At 41.1% G+C, this 22,934-nt stretch overlaps 1 protein-coding gene across 1 annotated transcript; it reads right to left on the reverse strand.

The window, feature by feature from the left end:
- Positions 1–2,759: 2,759 nt before the first annotated feature.
- On the reverse strand, positions 2,760–20,068 carry tbc1d8b (TBC1 domain family member 8B). Its single transcript, XM_056285382.1, has 20 exons — positions 19,873–20,068; positions 18,209–18,319; positions 17,932–18,050; positions 17,467–17,692; positions 16,678–16,918; positions 15,741–15,948; positions 15,035–15,202; positions 14,720–14,881; positions 14,456–14,606; positions 13,095–13,309; positions 12,862–12,979; positions 12,388–12,673; positions 12,094–12,223; positions 11,900–11,998; positions 11,745–11,813; positions 11,348–11,588; positions 10,542–10,607; positions 7,140–7,187; positions 6,907–7,004; positions 2,760–5,369 (listed from the first exon to the last, which is right to left on the reverse strand). The coding sequence occupies exons 1-20, from the start codon at positions 19,997–19,999 to the stop codon at positions 4,941–4,943; spliced, it is 3,312 nt and encodes a 1,103-aa protein (XP_056141357.1). The 5' UTR covers positions 20,000–20,068; the 3' UTR covers positions 2,760–4,940.
- Positions 20,069–22,934: the final 2,866 nt, after the last annotated feature.

Consider the following 22,934-nt stretch of genomic DNA (forward strand, 5'->3'; position numbering starts at 1 on the left):
ACTGCCAGGGGTCCCGCGGCCACTTGACTAACAAAGTGGTGCTGGGATAGATGGGCCCCAAATCACACACTGCTTGGGGCCTCCCGTAAAGGTTTGGATTGGCCCTGGCTGTCACAACTGACGAGGAGGTAGCCATACAGTGCTATTGCGTCAAATGATTTGATTTGTAACCGGTTTGTCAAGCAGGGGTCATTTGAGCAGTCGCACCGGCCGATACTGTCAATGATGTAATAACAAGGCAGGCAAAAAGTTGCATAGAGCCAGGCGAGAGTGGTTTATGAGCCCACTTTTAACAATTTTGTATTGTGTTTTGGGCAATGTAGAGGGAATCACAAAAAAGCAAACTCCATTATACTGCTGACCACTAAATAGGTTAAAATGGTAATGTTCAGAGGTTTATGTAATCCAGGTGTGTTGAACTCAATTTCAGACGTCCACACTGAAACAATAAGATGCAGTTGGCTGGTCGATTTGTTCAGCCTGCTTCACATGTGTAAACCCAACAACCCCGGTGGATGTGTAGCATTTAATTAAACAAATAAACTAGCCTGGTTAAAAATTATGAATTTGCTGCCTATGTTTTTGTGAATATCATTTTTGTTTACAGTATGTCAAAACCAAGCTGCAAAGTCATCATTGGAGTTAAGAGAGAGTGTTTGCTTGTCAGGTGTGACCTGTGGGACAACCGAATAGGTGGCTCTGAATCTGAACATGGTTTGTAAATGGGTGGCCTTAGGGCAGAGCCGTATCGTCTGAGGAGAAAGGAAAGTAAAGTCTCCGGGCCCAACATTAAATCTTGGCCTTCTGGGCACTCTTGCACTGATTTGCAGCCAATGCGATTATTGTGGAAGATCAATTCAAACTGGTTGTAGGTTTACATACTATATAGACAGACAGAGGTGAGCATGAATGATTAAGAACTCAAGAAATACATTGTTAATGGGATAACCACAACTCTTTATTCTTACATTTGTATGGAAAATAAAATATCATCACCAAGCAAGCAAAACATAAATATCAATGTTTCACTTAATTTTTTTTCTTTTTTTAAACAGGATTTCATTTTAAATCCATCGACTACAAAACCTTTATACTACATTTACATTTGCAGGGGATGTTGTGAATCCTGTTTGCTGCAACGGGATAAATGGGATATAAAGCAAAATAGCAAAGCTACCAGCTGCCTTGATAGAAGAGTTTAAGTTGTCCTAAACAGTCATTTATCAACTTAAGGAGATATGTCAATTGTACCACTGCTTTGCAGGCAAAACACTGTTGGCTAATAGCAATACAGAAACAGTATACCCTTGTCAGAAATGCTTTTTAAGCATTGGAAATTAAAATTGCTGTCACAACTTTTGTCACACAATCGTCTAACAGGCTCTTAAAGCTCTAAACAGTACTGCATTAGAGCACCTATCAATTACTGGATTTTTTCTCTCCTCCCACCAAAATTAAAATTTTCTCCATTCTAATTGACTAATTGAGCTTAAGATACAAAGAGTATATGGGTAAGTGACCTTTGATGAATTTTACAGGTGTTTTTAAACTTCCATTAGCATGACTCGACTAATTCAGTCAAATCCAGCGTTGGATTTTAAATTCTTTAGCACAAAGAGTATGGCCTTAAGTCAAAAGTATATTAATAATAATAATAATAATAATAATAATAATATAATCACAATGATATGCAATTACAATTACATGTATAAGTTGTAATTGGGTATATAATATAGAATATACAACAAGAAAATAAAGAAAAGAGCAAAAGAATTATAGTTGTAAATGAATTAAATCTAAGAATATTTTCTGAATAATTTGGGAATCTGGCCCCTTGGGGCCACGCAGTTGAGCATCAGGCATGAATACAGCTTGGTAATATATCAAACATTTCAATATTTGTGCAACAATTCTTTGCCAACACATATGCAAATAAGGGTAAAGGTAGCACAAGGCAAATGTGCTTATGATATGAGATTAGCAACCCGAGTAATGAATATCTGGCAATTTGTGCTGAGTGGACCCTGAGAACAGGATAAGCGGTTTGGATAATGGACAGATAATGGAAAGGATGGTACGATTGTAGGCTAGCAAACTATGGCAAAAACTTTAACTGTGCAATAGCCCCACATTAAAGGCACAATGAGTAGGATTTGTTGGTTAAGGTTTGTAAACAAAATTCAAAGTTGCCCGCCCCCCAGCTCAATGTCACCAGACGCACATTCCCCCCGACCGGAGTTGCTCCGCGTCACTCTTCACTCCTCTCCTTCAGTGCTTGCCAGCGGGTGAAAGCCAACTCCAGACTCACTCTCGTTTTGGAACCAACTTTGTTAGCTCGGCGTTTCGCCTCGCTATATTTGCGTTTTTCCAGCACTGTGTCCGCCATTGTCGTAGCTTCCTCTTGGATGCGTGCTTACAATCTGGCACCTGGTTGCTACGTTTTTACAGAATCTCGCCCTCACACCCTGCACACTTTTATTGTCTGGGGGTTACACCCCCCCCCGCCGTTTTTTCACTCCAACTGTACCCGGCTAATTACCCTACTCTTCTGAGCCGTCCCGGTTGCTGCTCAACCATCTCTGCCGATCCGGGGAGGGCTGCAGACTACCATATGCGTCCTCCGATACACGTGGAGTCGCCAGCTGCTTCTTTTCACCTGGCAGTGAGGAGTTTCGCTAGGGGGACATAGCGTGTGGGAGGATCATGCCATTCCCCCACCCCCCCCCCCCAAACAGGCGCCCCGACCGACCAGAGGAGGCGCTAGTGCAGCGACCAATACACATACCCACAGCCGGCTTCCCACCCGCAGACACGGTCAATTGTGTCTGTAGGGATGCCCGACCAAGCCAAAGGTAACACGGGGATTCGCACCGGCGATCCCTGTGTTGGTAGGCAACGGAATAGACCGCCATGCTACCTGGACACCGTTGCCTGAGGGCTACACACTGACTGCCCAAAGTTAACACCCAGAAATTTCCTGTACACAGCAAAATAAGAAAATACAGGCAGAGGACAGGCTTTCTGCAGTTACAGACACTGCACAGTACATCTAGTGGGTCATAAGTGATGATTAAGAGGGATTTTGTATGAGTCTATACATTTTTTTAAGAAAATCCTACTCATTCTTCCTTTAAAATATTACAGACAAAAATAAGCTATGTTAAACTAAGTTGCATATAGTTAAACATAGTTAAACATTGCCCCCCTCCCATTTTACATGTATCACACCCTGAGATTTAATGAATCAAAATATAATTCAAAGTGGTGTGCAAGTGTGCTAACAGAAAACCAGCAACGCATGTCTTGTAAACAATGATCTAATAAACCAGTGAATTTAATTGGTATTCATAAACAAATACTTTGTATTCTTCTTGAAATGAATTGCATTTTTCAGTAATAAAAACAAAACCGGTATTCTGAGAAAACATTACACTAAACAGAAATATGTTCCCTTTTAACCTTTTCCGTGAAGAACAGTTTATTTTTCAGGTTCACAAACAGGTCAATTTCTGCCCAGTGTGAAGCTTAATGTAGCTGCAGGAATTATCAAATGATTTCCCCGGAACATGATCACGGCTATTTGCAGGGATTTTTACTGTGCGATGGCCATATTTCCAGCACAAGACACACGTGAGGTCATGCTATACTGCGGTCATTGGGCATGGTGTGGTAGTCGTTGAGTGTACTGTGCTCACCCAAACATAGCTTTCCCTCATGTATGTTATTGCTCCAGTACAACACCACTTCCCTCTTTTGTACTTTCCACATAATTCATCCAATATGCACACAGATTTTGACTGACCTCCCTCTCTGGCTTCAAAGCTTATATTTTCTCTGACCAACATGAATAAAGGGCTGGTGTAGCTGAAATCTAAATCGGAAAAATATGCAATGTAAGAATTCACATACACTGCTCTTCAATCATTGAGCATATATATCTCTCCCTTTATAGCAACAAACCATAAAATAAACTAATCTGTCATTTCAACCAGATGTAAAACTGATATTGGCAATGAATAGCAGACACCGCAATCGCCAAATGTTTAAACATTTACAACCAAATAAGTTTCAATTTTACAGCAGGGATAAGCAGCCTGAAATGGAAAAATATACCCAAATGCCCAGAAAATCAGTTTGGGTGCTCTTAACTAATATGGCACTAAGGAATTTTAGGCCTGAAGAAGATTTGACATAGGGCCCCTCACCCTAACACATCTAATTTTATCAAGTATTACCCTATTTGTTATCTTAAGGGTCCTCCACTTGCTTTGGTCCCCCTAGAGGTTATCCCACTGATGGCCCAATGTCCTTTTTCAGTGTACTTCTCAATGCAGAGGTATTGTCTACATGACATCAGAGATCTTAGGGGAGAATATATCTGACTATGGGGGACACTATTTATAATTAAGTAGAATTGGATGCATGAGAATATATACATTACATTTCTTACATCCAAAAAGCCTTATCATGTTAACTGGTGTAAAATGACTTCATGATCTAAAATTGGAAAAACCACAGCAAATACCCAAACAGAGGCTTAACATGCAAAGCGTTTTCCAGTGGATGATTGCAGTGATGTCTAAAGCGACTTTGGAAGGCCAACTTTTTTGGCAAATGTCTGATCATGCTATGTCAGCTGTTGTTGTTATCTACAAGTTGTCATCTGGTTAAACAGCCTGACCTACATACAAGGTGCACAACCACGTTTGGTGTCAGACTGCAACAAGACAGACACCGTATTTGGAAAGTGCCTCAATAGGAAGTAGAGTTCATTGATTGACACGCACCCCCTTACTCATGACATCTTTCAACATTGCTCAGGGTCTAACAAACTGAAATCTTCCAAATCTACCACGCTCTCCAATTATGGAGAGGACTAACAAGGAAATTAATGTGGACTTAATGGCTTCAATCAGAAATGACAACCACAAAGTATTCATTCACTTGTTAACTGTTAGTTTGAGCTGGGCAACCTTTGCTTGGTCCAGTTTGATCTGAAAATCCACAGGCCTATCAAAGAAGCTCACGATAACAGGCTCATTCAGTAGAGATGCCAGGACCTGCTCAAAAGAAAAAGACCATTCCACCTCAGGGAGATTGGGTCCTGCTTCCTGGGTGCAGTCGATGCTCAAGGTGTCTGAGCTTTCCAGGGTGGTAGAAGCCTCAGTGTCAGCCATAGGCCCCTCCAGAGTGATCTTGGTGGGCTTTATGGGCTCCTGGGGGCCATTTGGCTCCTGCAGCCTGCGTCCTACTTCCTCCATCCTCAGAAGAAGGCTGGTCACATGGGCAACAGCACGATACAGAGACTCCTCCTCTGGGTCACCATGAAAGAGGTTGTACAGGGTCTTGGAGAACTGGATGAACTGAGTCTTAGAAGATCAAACACAAGATTATGTCATTAAGAATCTAAATTATGTGATTGGGTGACCAGACATTCCAAAAAATTCGGGACAGTTCCAAATTATGAGCAGTTGTTCTGAATCCCATCCTGTTTGTCCCAACAATTAGACTAAACACGAGTTTTGATTAGTTATAGCCTAATAATCTCATCTGTCAAATATGCCAGCAACCCTCTGCAATCCAGTCTTCCTACAAGGTAGGCTAATGGAATTTTTTGTGTCTTCTTGAGTATTACTCCAACTTGTACTACAGGTTCCAACATTAATTAGATGAAGGCAGACTTCTCAGTGCAGTGGTGGCTGATTTATTTTTACCATGTGCCCTCTAGCAATATATGTCAAAATATGACAAATTTAACTTGGACATTGTGTCAACAGCATTGTTATAGCCACATCTATAGCTCTGAAAACGACTCCAAGATGATAAATTCTGAGTCTCATCACCAGCCAGTCAGACTAGCTTTGTCTAGTCAGAAAGGCACGAACTGAGGAAGCCTCTTGGATGAGAGGTGAAACGTTTTCACGGATATATACCAAGTCCAATTGCACTTGATTTAACTCCTTTGGATAACCATGACCTGGATGAATGAGAACATTCACACAGACATAGCCACAAAGTAACACAAAAAAAGCCACAAAATGTGTGGTCTTTTCCCCTTCTTGTTTTCTAGTGTAGATTAAGACAGCAGAAGTTGCAGTCACACGTACAGGGAAAGTGTAGTTGCAGGCAGCATTGCACAGACAGATGTGATAGGCACTGCAATGCTAACAATGAATAAAATAAAATGGATTTTATGTAACACATATTGATTTATACTCTGTTACATAAAAAGCCTTGTTTCTTTTTCCTAATGACAGACAGTTGACTTCATGCTCATGAACAAAAATAATAAATTCTAGAGTGGAGTTTTGACTTTCATGTGTTTGAATGTTACTGTTTATTGACATTGAATGTGATGTACTGGAGGCCACGCCCACTCTGGCCACATGACCATGCCCACACCCAACTCCCTTGCCCTGAATTTCCCCCATTCACATCTGGTCACCCTATATGTAATACATCTTACATGCACAATTTCCATGAACACAGATGGACAGTAACATCCATCCATTACCAAACCACCTATCCTGCTCTCAGGGTCGCGGTTACGTTTCTCAGAAAAAAAGAAAATTAAAAAAGAAATTACTTTAATTTCACTAATATTTTAGTTACTGATAAGATAATGCTTCTTTACCTTTACTTAACTTTGTTGTCTCCTCCTAATAGCAAAATGAAGTTAAATTATACAAAATCCTTCAAACTTTATTTATTTCTCATCCTTCTCTTTTGAAGGTAACTGAGGACAAAACCACAAACTTTGAGGGGGTAACAAAGACATTCAAATACTCATCTAACAAATTACTGCTTATTGAATGAAATTAACATTTGAAATTAATAACAAGTAAGAGCTTTTTTTTAGTGTAAAACGCTAAACTGAGATAACCTTTAACACAACAGTAGAATTACCTGGTCAATCCTGGGCAAATCCTTGATGGTTTCCTCTTTCTTATGTATCTCATCTTGCCACTGTTTCAGGTACGCCTGCAAGTCTACTTTCCCTCTACCTACAATATCAAATTGATAAACGAAAAAAAGATACTAAATGAGCCACGTGCAGTAATTTCATTAAGGCTTGAGATATTTGGACCAATTCAAAACTGTAATTGTGAGCAAGTTCACAAGGTCAGGTAAACCATTACCTCTTTCAGGGCTTTTCCTTATCACACCATCCTCTGGGAGATTAAATGCTACAATGTGTAAGAGGCATATGAGTAAACTGCATTCATAAACTCTTTGATTGATGGTACATTTACATTATATGCAGGCATTCAGGTAAACTAAACTACAGGATAATGAAGGAATATAGTGGGAAAAGGGAAAAGTAGAATGAGAGTTTGAAAGGGAAAGGAACAGCAAAGAAGCTGACCAGTCAGTCTATTGAAGTGGGAAGAGTCTTCGATCTTTGGAACAAAGACCTGGATTCTTTGTTCCTTTGAGCGCAAAGGACTGCCTGTGAAAGCTAGAAAATAGTCTCTGTGAGTGCATTCAGAAAACCCAAGACAGAAAAAGACATGAAAAGACTATTGGGACCAAGAGAACCCAGATGCAGATTATAGTTGTTTAGCAAACAGAGCCCTCGATTAACGAAACGCTTGTTTTTAAATTATGTAGTATAGATGGGTACATAAAGGATTATTCTAGGGTTTACTTTTTTGCAACCTGGGTTTAATTCCTGTAGTTTTTGCCATTGTGTATATTAAATATGATATTGTTTTACTGAACTGCTTCATTTTGGAGATTTTGGATATGGGACCACCGCTGGACTCAGTGTTAGAATGGCATCTTATGGGGCACTGGAACATGAGCGTCAGATCTGTTTCAACAGGTCCAATTTAACCCAATTATCTAAATCACATATTTAGAAGTGAAAACAAAAGTGCAAGTTAAAAGTTATTACCTGAAATGTCAGATATTATCAAATATGCTCCATCACATTGCTGAGTTAGTTCCTGATTCAATTTGTAGGAATGACCATCATAGTTACCGTAGGCATTGGTAACCATCAATAAACTACCTGGGCAGCGCAACTGAGAAGTCATAGATAATAGGAAATCATGTACCAAGTCTTTTTTTTTTAGGGGGGGGTTCCCCCCTTTTTCTCTCCAATTGTATCCGGCCAATTACCCCACTCTTCCGAGCCATCCCGGTCACTGCTCCACCCCCTCTGCCCATCCGGGGAGGGCTGCAGACTACCCCATGCCTCCTCTGATACATGTGAAGTCGCCAGCCGCTTCTTTTCACCTGACAGTGAGGAGTTTTGCCGGGGGAACGTAGTGCATGGGAGGATCATGCTATTCCCCCCAGAACAGGCGCCTCAACCGACCAGAGGAGGCGCTAGTGCAACAACCAGGACACATACCTACATCCGGCTTCCCACCCGCAAACACGGCCAATTGTGTCTGTAGGGATGCCCGAACAAGCCGGAGGTAACATGGAGATTTGAACCGGCAATCCCTGTGTTGGTAAGCAACGGAATAGACCACTACACTACCCAGACACCCCATGTACCAAGTCTAACAGCAGCACTAGGATTTGTTTGTTATTGTAGTTGTCCAGAGGACAGGTTTAATGCTCATGTTCAGTTGCGCCATCAGACGTGGTAGTAAAGCTCTGTGCAGTGGTGTCCAAAATCTCTATAATGAAGCTGGTGATGAAAATGACAAAATCAATATGCACAAAAGCAAAAACTACGAAAACAAGACCCTGATTGTAAAATAAATAAATGTCTTTCAAATGTTGCGATACGGTTACAGAGAAGTGGTTAAATTTACTTTGCTCATAATTTTCAAGCCAGTGATTGTGAGTTAACTGAACTGCAAGAGAAGGGTATTTAGTTATGACAACAGTACATGCACGAACCCATATTTCTGTTTTTGTTAAAAAAAAAATTCCATCTAATTTATCACTCATTGGTGTTGCTCATGACTAATGTTGGTCTGCGCAAAACCTTATCTCTGCCTGTCTTTATCACTGTGAGAGTTAAGCGAGTTTTAGCTTAATGATTGCTGGAGCTTGTGACCCTGTACAAAAATATGACCAGCCTTGAATTTCAGCTTTGAAATGTGATATCTTAATACCAAAGGATAGTTTGGTCTTTTGCCAATAAACATGCACTAATGTGTGGTACAGTCAAAAAATAAACAAACAAAAACCAGGATAAAACAGTCATCTGTGAAATCACACTGATACACAGCAATAAATAAGCACCACAATAATGTGATTTTCAAGGGATAAGGATATACTCCAGTGGGCAAAACTGATAGTACTATGATTATGGAAAATGCATATAGAAACACTAGCTCCCAGCTTTACCTACATATCATCATTTGACATCATAAATACGTAGACTTGATTTTTTGGTTAATATTCTCAACTTTGGGTTTTCCATCGCAATTCAAACCCAAACTTAAGAGCAGCCAGACAATGATGACTGTATTCTCCCAAGTGATGATCTAATTCACATGAAGCACTTACTCCCTTCACACATTCTGCCTTTATCATGTCCTATATATACCCCTCTCTTCTCTGACCCGCACTACTGAGCATTACTGTGAGGCTGTTGCTTTTTGTATGCACGAATGAAACTGTCAGGGAAGCAATGCCATCCCGCTCTGTCAAGCTGATATACCCAACAGCTTTTCCCAGTTAATGACCAACACACTGGTTAAGGATATGGCCTTTGAGTATCCTATCAAATAAAATGTATAGCATTCATAATGCCTTTGAGGTGTGTACTACAATACCTCTCATGAACTCTCCTGCTACTGTTACTCTTGCTGCATCACCAACTATGGATGTTTCTGTATACTTTGATTGCTCAACTAGTAATGCAAATTTAAGCAGTTCTGAACCCATTACAGATACTCTTTGTGGTGGTGGTGAGGCGGGGGTAGTCCTTGACAAAAATGCCCTCTCTGAGCCTACAGCAACCACTGCCCTGGCAAAGTCCTTTCACCCAGCACACAGACAGGAGACAGAGCCACAGTATGTGGGCAAGAACCACACATTTAACAGTAGCTTCTTTCCAGACATAGTCTACACACTCAACAAACACCTAATTATGGACTGAATTATGGAAATAAATACTCACAGACTTTTAAGCACTGCTAATACAGACTTGTAGCTAAATGTTGTGCTGTATTACCGTGACTTAAGGTTGCTTTGTCTGCTGTTGTACGTATGTATTGTGATATGAGACTATATTGTTGCTTTTTAGTAAGTATTTTAATGTTTTTAATCATTCTGTTCATAAAACACTTGACAAACATGAACCTTGAACCTGCAGAAGCCTATCATCACATGTCAGGGATATGGTCGGATGATGAGGCTCTTTGTTGTTATACCAGGTAGCAAAGCTACAAAATACAATCAAACTGAGAAGATAAAATCTATAATCATGTTTATTAATGAGAAAACATGTTTTAGATGTGACGCAAATGCTTTTTGATGCCCTTTTGGAAATGTTAACGAAAATTAGAATTTATTTTTAGCATTTTGATTAAGATGTGCAATCTCTGGCTTCATAGTGTTACTTCACTTACCAGGTGGCAGGTGTAGCTTGAACAGAAATTTCAGCTTATTTGTGAACGATGCACTGTACAGAGTATCTGTGGAAGAAGCAACAATAGCAGGAGAGATAATAAAGCTCATAATATGTTTTGTAAGTGCTCACATAAACCCCTGTCACACATACAGCCAAACCCAAATCTTCAGGCAATGTTCCGTGTCGGGGTCATGTGACTGTGAGCTGGTTTTAATAGGCCAGAAAAACTGCACTGGCAATTTGCCAACTTAAGATTTAGTAACATTTCTGGAAACGTTCTGGGACAATGATAGTTTGCACAAAAGCCATAAGATTGCTGGGTCGAGCTTGCACAGTTTATGTCAATCTTACAAGACACTTTTATAGGAACGAGTGACCCAATAACAAGGTCCCCATCTGTGACTTGCTCAAGGCAGGCATTTGTCTGTAAACCAGCAAAAGTAGGAGCATATTTAAATGTCTAGAAATTGGACTGACTTAGAGATAAGCAAGCTACATTGAGTCTGCGCATAGGTAGAAATCAACAAGCAGCTGTGTGGAACAGAGATGTCATAGTCTACAACAAAATAAAAGACATCCTACAGGAATGGTGATGTAACAATACAGAAGGCACTGTTATGTCATGTGTGAACAAATGCTAATTGTACAGATAGGAGCTGTATGTTTGACAGCCAAAACCACCAGCGGTGCTGTAAGTCATTCTGGCAATGTTACGGAAAGTATTATGAGAGGGGCAAAAGAAAAGATAAGGGTGTGGGAAGTGGACTGGCAGCAGGGACATAATGACAGAATATGTAAGCTCACCAAGGGCACAGCAAAATTCTCTGAAATTGATGAGGCCATCTTGGTTCTCATCTATAAGGCGGAAGATCCACAGGGATAGGGTGTTCTTGCCCGAGCAGAGGACCCATGGCTCCAAGAGAGGGAAGAGCAGGCTGAATTGCTGAAAACCCAACTGGTACTGCTCCAAATAAGCCAGACTGGGGTCATGGTGCAGTAGAGCTGGACTGTTCATTGTCCAATAGCAACTGAGAAAATGTTGCCTCTGAAAAACAGATTGAAGAGAGATATGAGGATAATGTCCAATACGATTCTTTTTTTTAAGTACCCTCATATTCATGACAACTGTATCAAACGAAATAACATTATGTAAGAATGTCTACAGCATATACATTTTTGAAGAGTTGAGCTGCTCACTCACTTTGAACAAATGGTAAAGCCCATCGAGCTGCAAAGCATTGAATTTGACCTCTTGTGACACCACTCGCAGCTGAAAACAGAGTTTAAATTAATTTTTAACGCAACAATAATGATGAAATAAAATGCTTATTTTTACCAAAATGGGTAAGCACTCACAACATTTTGCTTGGTTGTATCCTCTAAGGTCTGGATAACATGTAGTTTGTTTCTTTTCCGTGAGCTCTCAACTTCCTCTGAACGGATATTTCCATATTTCTGATGAGAGTTATAATTATTTTAATCAACTATATCACAAAAATGGGAAAACAAAACTGGGTTTACGCATTGGAATTATGGATTTCTAGGAGTACCTCATAGGCCTCTCGGATCAGTTCACTGATGTCTACATTGGAGTGGGATGCTTTATCATTATTCCCCAATGAAGCTTGCTGCACCGTGGGGGGCAATGGGCTGTCTTTGTTTGTTACACTGTCAAAAAACCTGTCCAGAAAACAAAAACATATCACAGAGAGCGAGAGAACATTAATATAGCCAATATCTGATTTTCAAACCATTTTATTGTTTTGCTTTTGATTTACAATGCATTTCTAAGGTTTGAATTAGCTACCCCAAGTCAGTTGGCCCATTTCCTAGTTGACACTTACTTGTTGAGAATTGTGACAGCCTCTGCATCATCGTGGCAGCTGATCAGTGCTTCTATGTTGTAGTCAAGCACAGCCAGGCCAAGCTGCAAGATAGCTTTAATGCCATCATAGAAGAAACAGTCCACCACATTCACAGCACTTTCTATGGGAAGGACACTGATGAAGAGTGTAAGGAACCAGGACAAGGACACAGAGGAGAAAAAACTCAGGTCTGTCATGTGCTCCACCAGCTGTGGGAGCTGCTCCCGAATCAGGTCCTCAAACACCGCCTGGTCCACTAAGGCACCTGAGAAAACACCAACACACCAGCTCAAAGCACATCTGAAGTTCCAGAAATAACTTGGATTTTGTATGCCAAAGTTACCAGTCACTGCCACAAGCTGAGCGCAAAAGACTTACTGTATTAAGTAAACAGTATAAGAAAATGGGTCATTGATTTAATTTTTCAACAGTCCCTTTAGTATCCACTCTCACCAATAATACGGCGGTTAAAGTAATCAGGTAGCATCCTCTCACACACAGCCACCAGCAGCCAGAAAGCCTCCTCTTCTTTAGCATAAAGTAGCAGAACTGATGTAAGAATGTTCATGGCCTGTGTGGGAAAAAAAGACAGGCTTAAGAGATTGGCTGTTTAAGTTGGATGTGTGAGGTTTGTTGCAGACAAGGGATATGTATATGAAAATCACAATCGACTACAGGCTCTATACCTGGCAGTAGCCAATTTTGGGGTTCCTATAGGCATAGGCAGTGAGTACTCTACGTAGAGCAGAGATTCCTGTGTCACTCTGAAATGCAGGGTGCTCTGGCAGGGAACGGTGTAGGTCTCTCTCTATCTCATCTGTAGCCAGTGTGCTTGTACCCAGAGACTGCTCAACCAGCTCGTTATAATACCCTGGGTGAGTGGCCATGTCATTTACTGCACCTACAGAAAAGATAAAAACCATGAACAGTCATTCCAAAATGTTATGACACCACAATGATCCCAAAAAGCCCATATTTTGTTCAATAAATTAAGAAATACATTTAAAGACATTAAACATGGCGGCATGGTGGCGCAGTGGTTAGCGCGGTCACCTCACAGCAAGAAGGTCCCAGGTTTGAGCCCCAGGGTAGTCAAACCTTGGTAGGTCATCCTGGGTCGTCCTCTGTGTGGCTTTTGCATGTTCTTCCTGTATCTGCGTGGGTTTCCCCCGGGGGTTCCGGTTTCCTCCCACAGTCCAAAGACATGTAAGTTAGGTGAATCGGCCATACTAAAAATTGTCCCTAGGTATGAATGTGTGTGTGTGTGTGTGTGTGTGTGTGTGTGTGTGTGTGTGTGTGTGTGTGTGTGTGTGTGTGTGTGTGTGTGTATGTCTCGGCCCTGTGATGGCTTGGTGGCCTGTCCAGGGTGTCTCCCTGCCTGCCTCCCAATGACTGCTGGAATAGGCTCCAGCATCCCCGTGACCCTGAGAGCAGGATAAGCGGTTCAGATAATGGATGGATGGATTAAAGACATTAAACATGCTGAGCTTTGGGTGTCCGGGTAGCTTAGCTGTCTATTCCATTGCCTACCAACACAGCGATCACCAGTTTGAATCCCTGTCTTACGTTCGGCTTGGTTGGGCGTTCCTACAGACACAATTGGCTGTGTCTGTAGGTGGGAAGCTAGATGTGGGTATGTGTCCTGGTCACTGCACTAGCGCCTCCTCTGGTCTGTTCGGGGGGGGGGGGGTGAACTGAGGGGAATAGTGTGATCCTCCCACACACTGCGTCCCCCTGGCGAAAATCCTCAGTGTCAGGTGAAAAGAAGTGGCTGGCGACTCCACATGTATTAGAAGACGCATGTGGTAGTCTGCAACTCTCCCCGGCTCGGCAGAGGGGATGGAGTAGCGACCATGACGGCGCGAAAGACTGGGGTAATTGGCCAGATACAATTGGGGAGAAAAAGGGAGGAATTTAAAAAAAAAAAAAAACAACACCATGCTGAGCTTCATTAGTGAATGACCGAACCTATGGATTTATGAAGATATCATCGATACTTAATTGCATCATAACAATAGCCAAAGAGACATATCTGATGAATGAATACCTGAAAAAAACATCCACAGCTCTCCTCTCAAGGCCTCAGGGACACCACGGACAATAAGGTCTCGCGTCTTCTTGGTGAAGAACATGCTCGTGCCACGTCCATACTCTGAAAAGTGGATATTCCACGACTGCTCCTTCATCTTTTCTTTCAGCTACAAACACATGGATGGCACACAACACAACGTTATCATTTACCTCATTTGTTAGGTCAGTGCTATGCTCTACTTCTCAGATGTTCAATGGAAACAAATCTATTAATGTTCACCATTTTGGGGTCGAGGTTTTCGACATCCTGGGGGTGGAAAACGGTCATTAGAGCCTCAGTGCTTACGGCCTTGTTATTATCCTTCTGCCCCACCATCAGAGTTACATCCTCAGGGTTGTCGTCAAAGTGATTGATGAGTGACTGACATTCCCCTCGTATGGTCTAGAGTGCAAAGACAGAGTGGTGTTGGTTTGCACTATCCAAACACTGATAAATTCTGCCGGTAACAAAATAAGCAGCCAACTGCAATTATCAAGAAAGATAGAGTGTTAATTAAGCAGGCACCGAGGAGCAAAACCTGCAACACGAAGTTACCTCTATTGAGGCAGAGTGCTGAGGGCTGGCACTTATCCCACACCTGCTACGGATTGAATTGGCAAGTCGCTTATAGTCCCGGACCTCAGAGAAACGTAGTGCCCTCTTGCCACGCACACACACTGTCAAAGCCCTGCTGCTGGAATCTGGTTTCTCAACATTAACAACCTAGAAGAACCCATTGTGAAACACCACAACAAAAAAAGTCCTCAATAAATAACAATAACAGATACAAGAAAACGTCTAGGAATGTATGAGATATCTTTGATTCAGTAATGATGGAACTACCACCTAATGTGATTTAGACTAGAAATCTGAATTTTTTTAATTCAACAACTAAACATTCTCTATAGCTATTAGGACCTATATCAAAATGTGTCCTTCTCAGCTGCTGCCTGCATGCCCTTGAATTTTGCTCCCAGACATTGTATCACCCATTGTGTTTATTTTAATCCCAATGTTTCCTGATGTCATGCTCTGCTTTGTCTGCCACATGTGCATGAGTTTCAAGAAGTCTATTCTGTCTTATTAATCATGTAAACTGCCTACATCAAACAGGCTGCTGATGTCTTTTGGAGATCTGTAAATGGGCTGAAATGATTCTTAGTGCTCATTAGACAGGCTGTTGTTTGAGACAGCATTTATAGGAAATATTTACTGGTGGGATTCAACCCTGCAGCAATGTTCGGCCTGCTCTTTGCTTTACCTCTCGTAGGGGAATGATGACATGGCATTGGCTTCCATCCTGACTGGCAAAACATAGGTAATTTTCAGAGACACAGATCTTGCCGAGTGTGTTAAAATGACTGAAGGGCACCCACAAGAAGCTCTCATGCACCTCCAACAGGTTCTCCTCTTTCGGGAGCCTAAAAAATGCCCGGAACTGTTCACTCTTGGCGTGAGTTTCCAGGCCTCTGGGGGAGAGAGGAGTGACTGCATGAGCAGAACTTGAGTTTGGTTTGAATGCAGCTATAAAAAGTCATCCCATTTTGCCTCAATGCACACCTGAACATACACACCCACACATAATCTCATCATGTCCCTCATTCGGCTGATCAGAGAGCTGTTAGTGCATTTTACATTTTTATCTTTTGAGTACCTGGGTTAGCTACAAGCAGTTATCATTGTTTTTGTTTTTTTATATCATCAAAGTATGACCTGGAATATTGGTGAAATACAAGTAGCCTCGTTGTGCCTGTTATTTTGTATGAGGAACACCCCTGACATATCGTCATTCTTGATGATACGATACTTATAAGAGCCTGCAGGGAAATTGTTTTCAGTTTGTCCTCCAGGGAGGTCAGATTGCAGGGTAGTCATGTAGGGATTCAGTGTCTTGTTCTCGGGCAGTTCAGCAGGGCAGATGCTTGCTGATATGAGCTTTGATGAGTAAGATACCTAGGATCATCAATGCCAAAGTACATCTTCCTGTTCATCTAAGCGCTCTAGCGTTGTTGCATTGTCGCATGTGTGTCATATGTGTCCACCCATTTTCTACACTAGGCACATCAAAACAAATAACTGTTTACAAATTTGTCATTATCCAGGTTGAATTCTATGGCATTTCCTCCCTGGTCGTCTAGTCAGCTGCAAATCTTAATAGGATTATGAAACGGCATTGAATTTTAGCAGACAGACTGTACCTCTTTGTAATCTGCAGAGGTTCAGAGAGGGCTGGCTCTCTTTGGAAGGACTCTTTGTCAAATAGGCGCTTGATGGAGTAATTAGCCAACTGTTCCATGATAACAAAGGTTTCATTAAGGTGTAGCAACATGGAGAAGTAGTGACCCTCTCCATGAGCCAAAACATGGATGCTCTCAGTCAGAATGACGTTAGAGGTTTTCTCCAGCTTCCAGACCTCGTCCCAGGAGATTATCAGTTTCACTGCAGTTACAATAAATGTCACGTCAAAAAGGTACAACATTGGTAGACAGTTGAAAAACACATGCACTGCAATTATAATAATACACTGATGATAAATTGCTTTTTTTTTCCTCTGACTTTAACTATGTGGTTAGCATTGCAAATGTGCCAATGTAAATGCAGTGAGATCTTCAATCAAATGCATCCAAATGACACAATAATCATACAGAAAATTTATACCTGAGCTACATAATATTGATGGTGATAATAATAATAATAATAATTTGATTAGCAACTATTATTGTATAAAAACAGGCACCAAAGTACAGGGCAAAGTCACCACCTCAAAATGTTTGTGGCATTACTGACAGCAGTGTAAAAAGTTCATTAGGATTCCTGCATTTCTGCCATTATAAAATCCTAAGGCTTTTTTTCCCTCTTTATGACCTATCAATAGTTCAATTTATTTTACTCTTGAACCAGCAAAGTCTGTAATGAGTTTTGTTTTTTCTAATGAATATGAAAAGGATGAACAACAAGTCGGGAAAAACAAGGGAGAAATGGTTTACCTTCAGCTCCGAGTAGGTAAGAATAGAAGCAGAGGAAGTTTGTGCTGAGATAGAGCCAACCCTGGCATGGCACTTTCCCTTTCCAGTAGCTGCAAGAATAATATGTCACCAGCTTTTCCTTCTGCGGGAGTTCAAACCACTTCTCAAACCTCAAAAGTGCTTCCCTGAACTTCTCAGGATCATCCTCCTGCGCAAGTGATACCTTCCCTTCCTCAGCAATAAGACCCTAGAAAAGACAGTTTGTATTTGGTGCTGAGGGATCAAAGCATTTGGTGTTACCTCGGTAAATGATGATAATGAGAAAAAACATGACAAAGATTTTCGAAAGAGTGTGGGGGTTTTAGCATTTAAGCATGTATCACACATCAGGGAAAGCTATCACTGATGGCAGATTAAAAGGGAAACCTCATGAGAGATGAGTGCTAGCAGTGTGGTGTGTTACAAGTCCCCTGTGTGAATTCTTACTCTAATCTTGCCCTGTACAAAGCTAGTGATGTCCTCGCTTGAGTCAAAAACAGAAAGCGTTCTCATGATGTTGTGCTTCAGCCATTCCCAGTGCTGGAAGATCTCCTCTTTGGTAGCACCTAACCCAACAATAAGGGTAAAAATCTTAAAAATCTTATCAGGTCACAGCAAAACTAGATAATTAGTGACAGGGAAACAGTAACAGAACAGACGTTTAGATTTAATGGAATGATGTAAACATAGAGGAATAATAGATGACCAAATATCAGTGACATACCGCATGCTATTGACCAGTAGATTTGTGAATCTGGTGTGTGATGCAGGATGCGAAAGGGAGCGACCTTAGATGTAGAGTCCAACACAGTATCCAGAGTTCCTACAAGAAGACCTGCAATATAGAATGCCTGGCTGACAATCATATGCACAATAAACCTTTGACTACATTAAACATGTGAAGTTCATTAAGAACTTCCCAAATGTATTTTTTAAGATAACAGGATTAATAACATTCTTTAATCAATCATATTCATAACCACAGGACATGCAATATAGTGGAGACGTGAATGATGTCCTCTAAGTCTATGTCGATGCCCTGTACCTAAAATTAGCAAATCTTTCTAACATGTCTGACATACCCATCACGAACAATTAACAAGGTCACCGCTAAACCACGCTCCCAAACTCTACATCAACATAATACAAGCCTTAACATAACAACATAATACAAGCCTTCCAGATGTTTTCCCAATGAAATGCCATAAGATGGGAAGTGTTAAGCACAGGTTACATAAGTCATTAACTTAAAATTGCTGTTGGAAAAAAAAAATCACCCACAAGAGATAGACAAATGGATAGGGGACGAACTGAGACATTAAAAGGCTCTTGTGATAGAAAGGGCTCCAGGAGCGATGAATGTCAGGCAGTGTTTTAACATCCACTCTCATTAGACCAGCCAGATAAGACAGGGATTACTTCTTCTTCCTCCAAATACCCATTAATCATCACATTAGCTGTGCTGTGACATTCTACAAAAGGGTTAGCATAGATTAATGGCTAAAACGCCTTGTCTTATCACCAGCACAACAACATATACACAATACAGGTAAGTCAGCTCAAGTCACAAAAACGACAGAAGTTTGTATAAAAAAACAAACAAACATAGGAATCCATGTTAGGCAACAGAAAATCCAGAAAAACACAAGTGTAAAGTGGATTTTGGGGCCTAAGAGGAAGTGAGGTTTTGCACAATGAAGTAGCATTTGCAAAATGTATAGAGCCAATTCCTTAAGCACTCAATGATTCTTAGACACTAAAAAAGAAACTCGTGTCCTTTATGGCAACTGTGGGTTGCTGCTGTATTCATATTGCAGGATGAAAGGGCAATACAAAATCTACTGAACTGCCAGAAAAGAGAATAATTGCTAAGTTTTTTTAAAAACTATTTTTTTCGCCCTGGATCGAAACTGCTAGCCAAGCGGCATGATAATCAGCTAGGAAGGGAATGAACCAATTAGATAAGAGGACTGCTGCAATAATTCTCAGTTCACCTTTCTTTTCCTCGACCTCATCTTCCACTCAACGCATCGTTTCTACAAAACCCACCGGATAAATACCACATAGAGACGGGGCTTTACGATCGAAAAGACAGCCCCTCTTGTTGAACAGCAGTGAACAATAGCAACCCAGTAATATCCTAATTCCATTAAATCATTTTTACCTAACGTAGTAGCGACCTGTTGCCTTATGACAGTTCTTTTCCTTTAACAAGCTGTGCAGTATGTACACACTCGTATCCGCCCTCACTGAGAGAATCCAAACTTAATTTAAAATACACGGCCGGAGCCAAGTGACGCGGACCTGTTTATTTCTCGTGATGGATTTGGACGTAGCGCCTCTCCTTACCAAAATGTGTCAACGGCTAAAAAAAAACATAAACGTTACCTGTCAAACCGCCTCCACCTTCTCCATACCCTCGCCTCCTTTGCAAAACGAAATAGTCATTATCGTCCTCAGTAACCCATAACTTGAACGCATTTTTGAGCAATATCTCGTCAGGTTTAAGCCACATATTTCAAATTCACATGGAGCCTTCGACGAAAACGAAGTGGCATGTTACGGAAAGATCTCATGGAGCCTAGAATGCCACCCAGGAACATTTGTTTGTGACAGAATCCCTCCCTTCCCACGTCGACAAGAAACGTTGCCAAAGTCAATGTTGCAAAGGATTCTGGGATTGTAGTTTGTTATCACATTGTCCCCCGAATTCGCTACAATATCATACTCGGCATGCGTTGTGGATAAATTGTAGACATCACTAGTAGATAGATAGATAGATAGATAGATAGATAGATAGAGAGAGAGAGAGAGAGAGAGAGAGAGAGAGAGAGAGAGAGAGAGAGAGAGAGAGAGAGAGAGAGAGAGAGAGAGAGAGAGAGAGAGAGAGAGAGAGAGAGGCAATTTTACCATATCACAGTACAAAGTTGGATGCATATAGGCCTAATGATAATGTCAATGTCCTCACACACCATTGGCATAAATACCACATGCACCTAACTGTTATGCGTAATATGGTTATTTCTGTTATTGTGTAACTGTATTGTTCGTGATAATATATGGAGTGTCTGTTGTTGTCCATGTATGTATTGTGCTGCAGAGTTTAATGTGTACCAAAAACAAATTTCACCGGCCTTGGTCGTGTGGCTAATAAAACAATCTAATCTATCCATTCATCCATTATCCCAACGGCCTGCTCTCAGAGTCGCGGGGATGCTGGAGCCTATTCCAGCAGTCATTGGGCGGCCGTTATGTATTTTCCCCAATTAAAGTTTATGTTTGTAAGATTAATTACTAAAGTGAAATTGCTGTAAATTTAAGCAGTAGATTAATGGTTAATCAGATTAATGGTTAACTTTTCTAGTGCTACCCCCTTATACTGTTCATGCAAAGATTATAAGAAATAAAAGTTAAATTAGTGCCTGTGATATCTATCTCAGTCGACTCAAACAAATCAACCCATTTGAAAAAAGAAAAAAAACTGGTCACTGGTCCATCCCATAACCGTTCAATCTTTTGTTTCTGAAGAGTACTTTTAGTTCAGATAAAGTACCACATGCTTTCAGTAAATTACTGCAGTTATTCCCCAATCAACTCTCTTGGTTGTAACACAATTGTTGTGCTTACACCGCCCCGAGCTGCCTCCCCGGCACGTTCAAGCCACTCCCCCAGCTCGGACGTGCCGGAAACATCCGAGCGCTCGGCTCGCGCTCTGAGGAGACGAGCGCTGCACTGCACCAGGTGTTTGCCATCATCCATCAGGCACACCTGTGGCAATCAGGCAGCCTTCTACAAGAAGCCTCCCAGAACGTCTCTCAGTGCTTCGACGTACTGAACCCTGCGGTGAAGTTCTGACAAGCCCTCCAGCGTTCCTTGCATTCTGTTTATTCCCCAGTGTCTTATCTTCGTGTCTCTGTTTCCTCCCAAGACTCTCCCTCCGTGATTTCCACGGCTCCCCGCGTCTCCCTCGTCCCCAGCGACCTTCACGTTTCTCCCCGGACCTCTCCTGCGATCTCCCCCCTTGTCCCTCTATCTGGACCCCTCCTTTCGGACTCGACTTCCCGGATCTCGGACCTGGACTTTCTCGGACAACCCCTCTTGGATCACGGACTGGACTTTCTCGCCAGGTGCACGCACATTTTTTCAACACCTCCTGGTCATTTACATACCGCACCACACATTGGCTAAAAACACTCGCACATAGTTATTCACGCAAACCACGGGACACCACACATAGTTTATTCACACATCCCACTAACAGAACGCCTTTTTTCACCATACATTTCCCTCCCACAATAAAACCTCCCTTTGTGGCTTTTGAAGTCATCTCGTGTCTGTCTGTCTTGGGTTTCGCCACACGGGTCTGGTTCTGGTGCGCGGGCACAACAACAATGATGTTTTGCATCTGCCCTTACTGGTGTGTGTGTGTGTGTGTGTGTGTGTGTGTGTGTGTGTGTGTGTGTGTATATATATATATATATATATATATACATGTTCCTCTCAAATTGTGTTTACTTTCTCTGTTTGAACAGCCCTTGGATACTAATAGATAATTGTTGATTTATTACTTTGCACATAATTTGAATAGTTTTAAAATCAATAAAACCGTTAAAATTTAATGCTTTTAGTTTGATAAAAAGTGGAATGTGTTGATTATCTGTATTAGGTTTTATCTAAAATTTGTACAGCTCTTTTTTTGGAGGTTGAAGATTAAATCTGTGTTTGCTTTGTATGTGTTCCCTCGCAATTCCACACAATAATGTATGGAACAATGAAGCACCAGTACAATGTATAGGGAAGTTGATTTAGTAGAGCTTCGACTTTGTTCAGTATTGCAATTGATTTGGATATTTTAGCTTTAATATAATTTATGTGCGGCTTCCAACTTAATTTGATGTCTATTCATACTCTGAGAAATTCAATTTCAAATATTTTTTTGATTTCTACATTTGTCTTTTTTCATCTGAGTTGGTATATCATTTCCCAAAGATTATAAATGTTGCTTTGCTTGAATTCGGTGTTAGTTTATTTGCAACAAACCAACTCTTCATCCTGCTCATTTCCTTTTCCACTGTATCCAAGAGTTTTTCCAAGTTGTCTCAACAGCAAAGTAAGTTTGTATCATCTGTGAATGGTTTTCAGGGTTGTTGACACTTCACATTGTTTATGTACAATATGAGCAACAATGGTCCCAACACTGAGGGAGCACCCCACACCTAACCTTCAGTAATATTCCACATTTCAACATATTGGTACCGTACCTATTCTGTAGGTAACCGGATAACCAGAATAGTGCTATCTCTCTGATGCCTATCTTTTCATTTTTTTTATTAATAACTCATGATCTATGGTGTCAAATTATTTTTTAAGTCCAGAAATACCCCTATTGAATATTTTCTATTGCCTTTGTAATTTCTTCAACAAATTTTATCAGTGCAAATTAGGTTGTC

Source organism: Lampris incognitus, chromosome 8 (assembly GCF_029633865.1).
Source record: "Lampris incognitus isolate fLamInc1 chromosome 8, fLamInc1.hap2, whole genome shotgun sequence".
NCBI lineage: Eukaryota > Metazoa > Chordata > Actinopteri > Lampriformes > Lampridae > Lampris > Lampris incognitus.

Bases quoted from the DNA above. Each gene is read 5' to 3' on its own strand.
- tbc1d8b (XM_056285382.1), bottom strand. From the start codon at position 19,999: ATGTGGCTTAAACCTGACGAGATATTGCTCAAAAATGCGTTCAAGTTA. The intron at 18,320-19,872 runs GTAACGTTTATG...TCTATATTGCAG, and splicing joins AGGTGGAGGCGGTTTGACAG to GTCTTCTTGTAGGAACTCTG. The intron at 14,882-15,034 runs GTAACTTCGTGT...TTTGCACTCTAG, and splicing joins AGCACTCTGCCTCAATAGAG to ACCATACGAGGGGAATGTCA.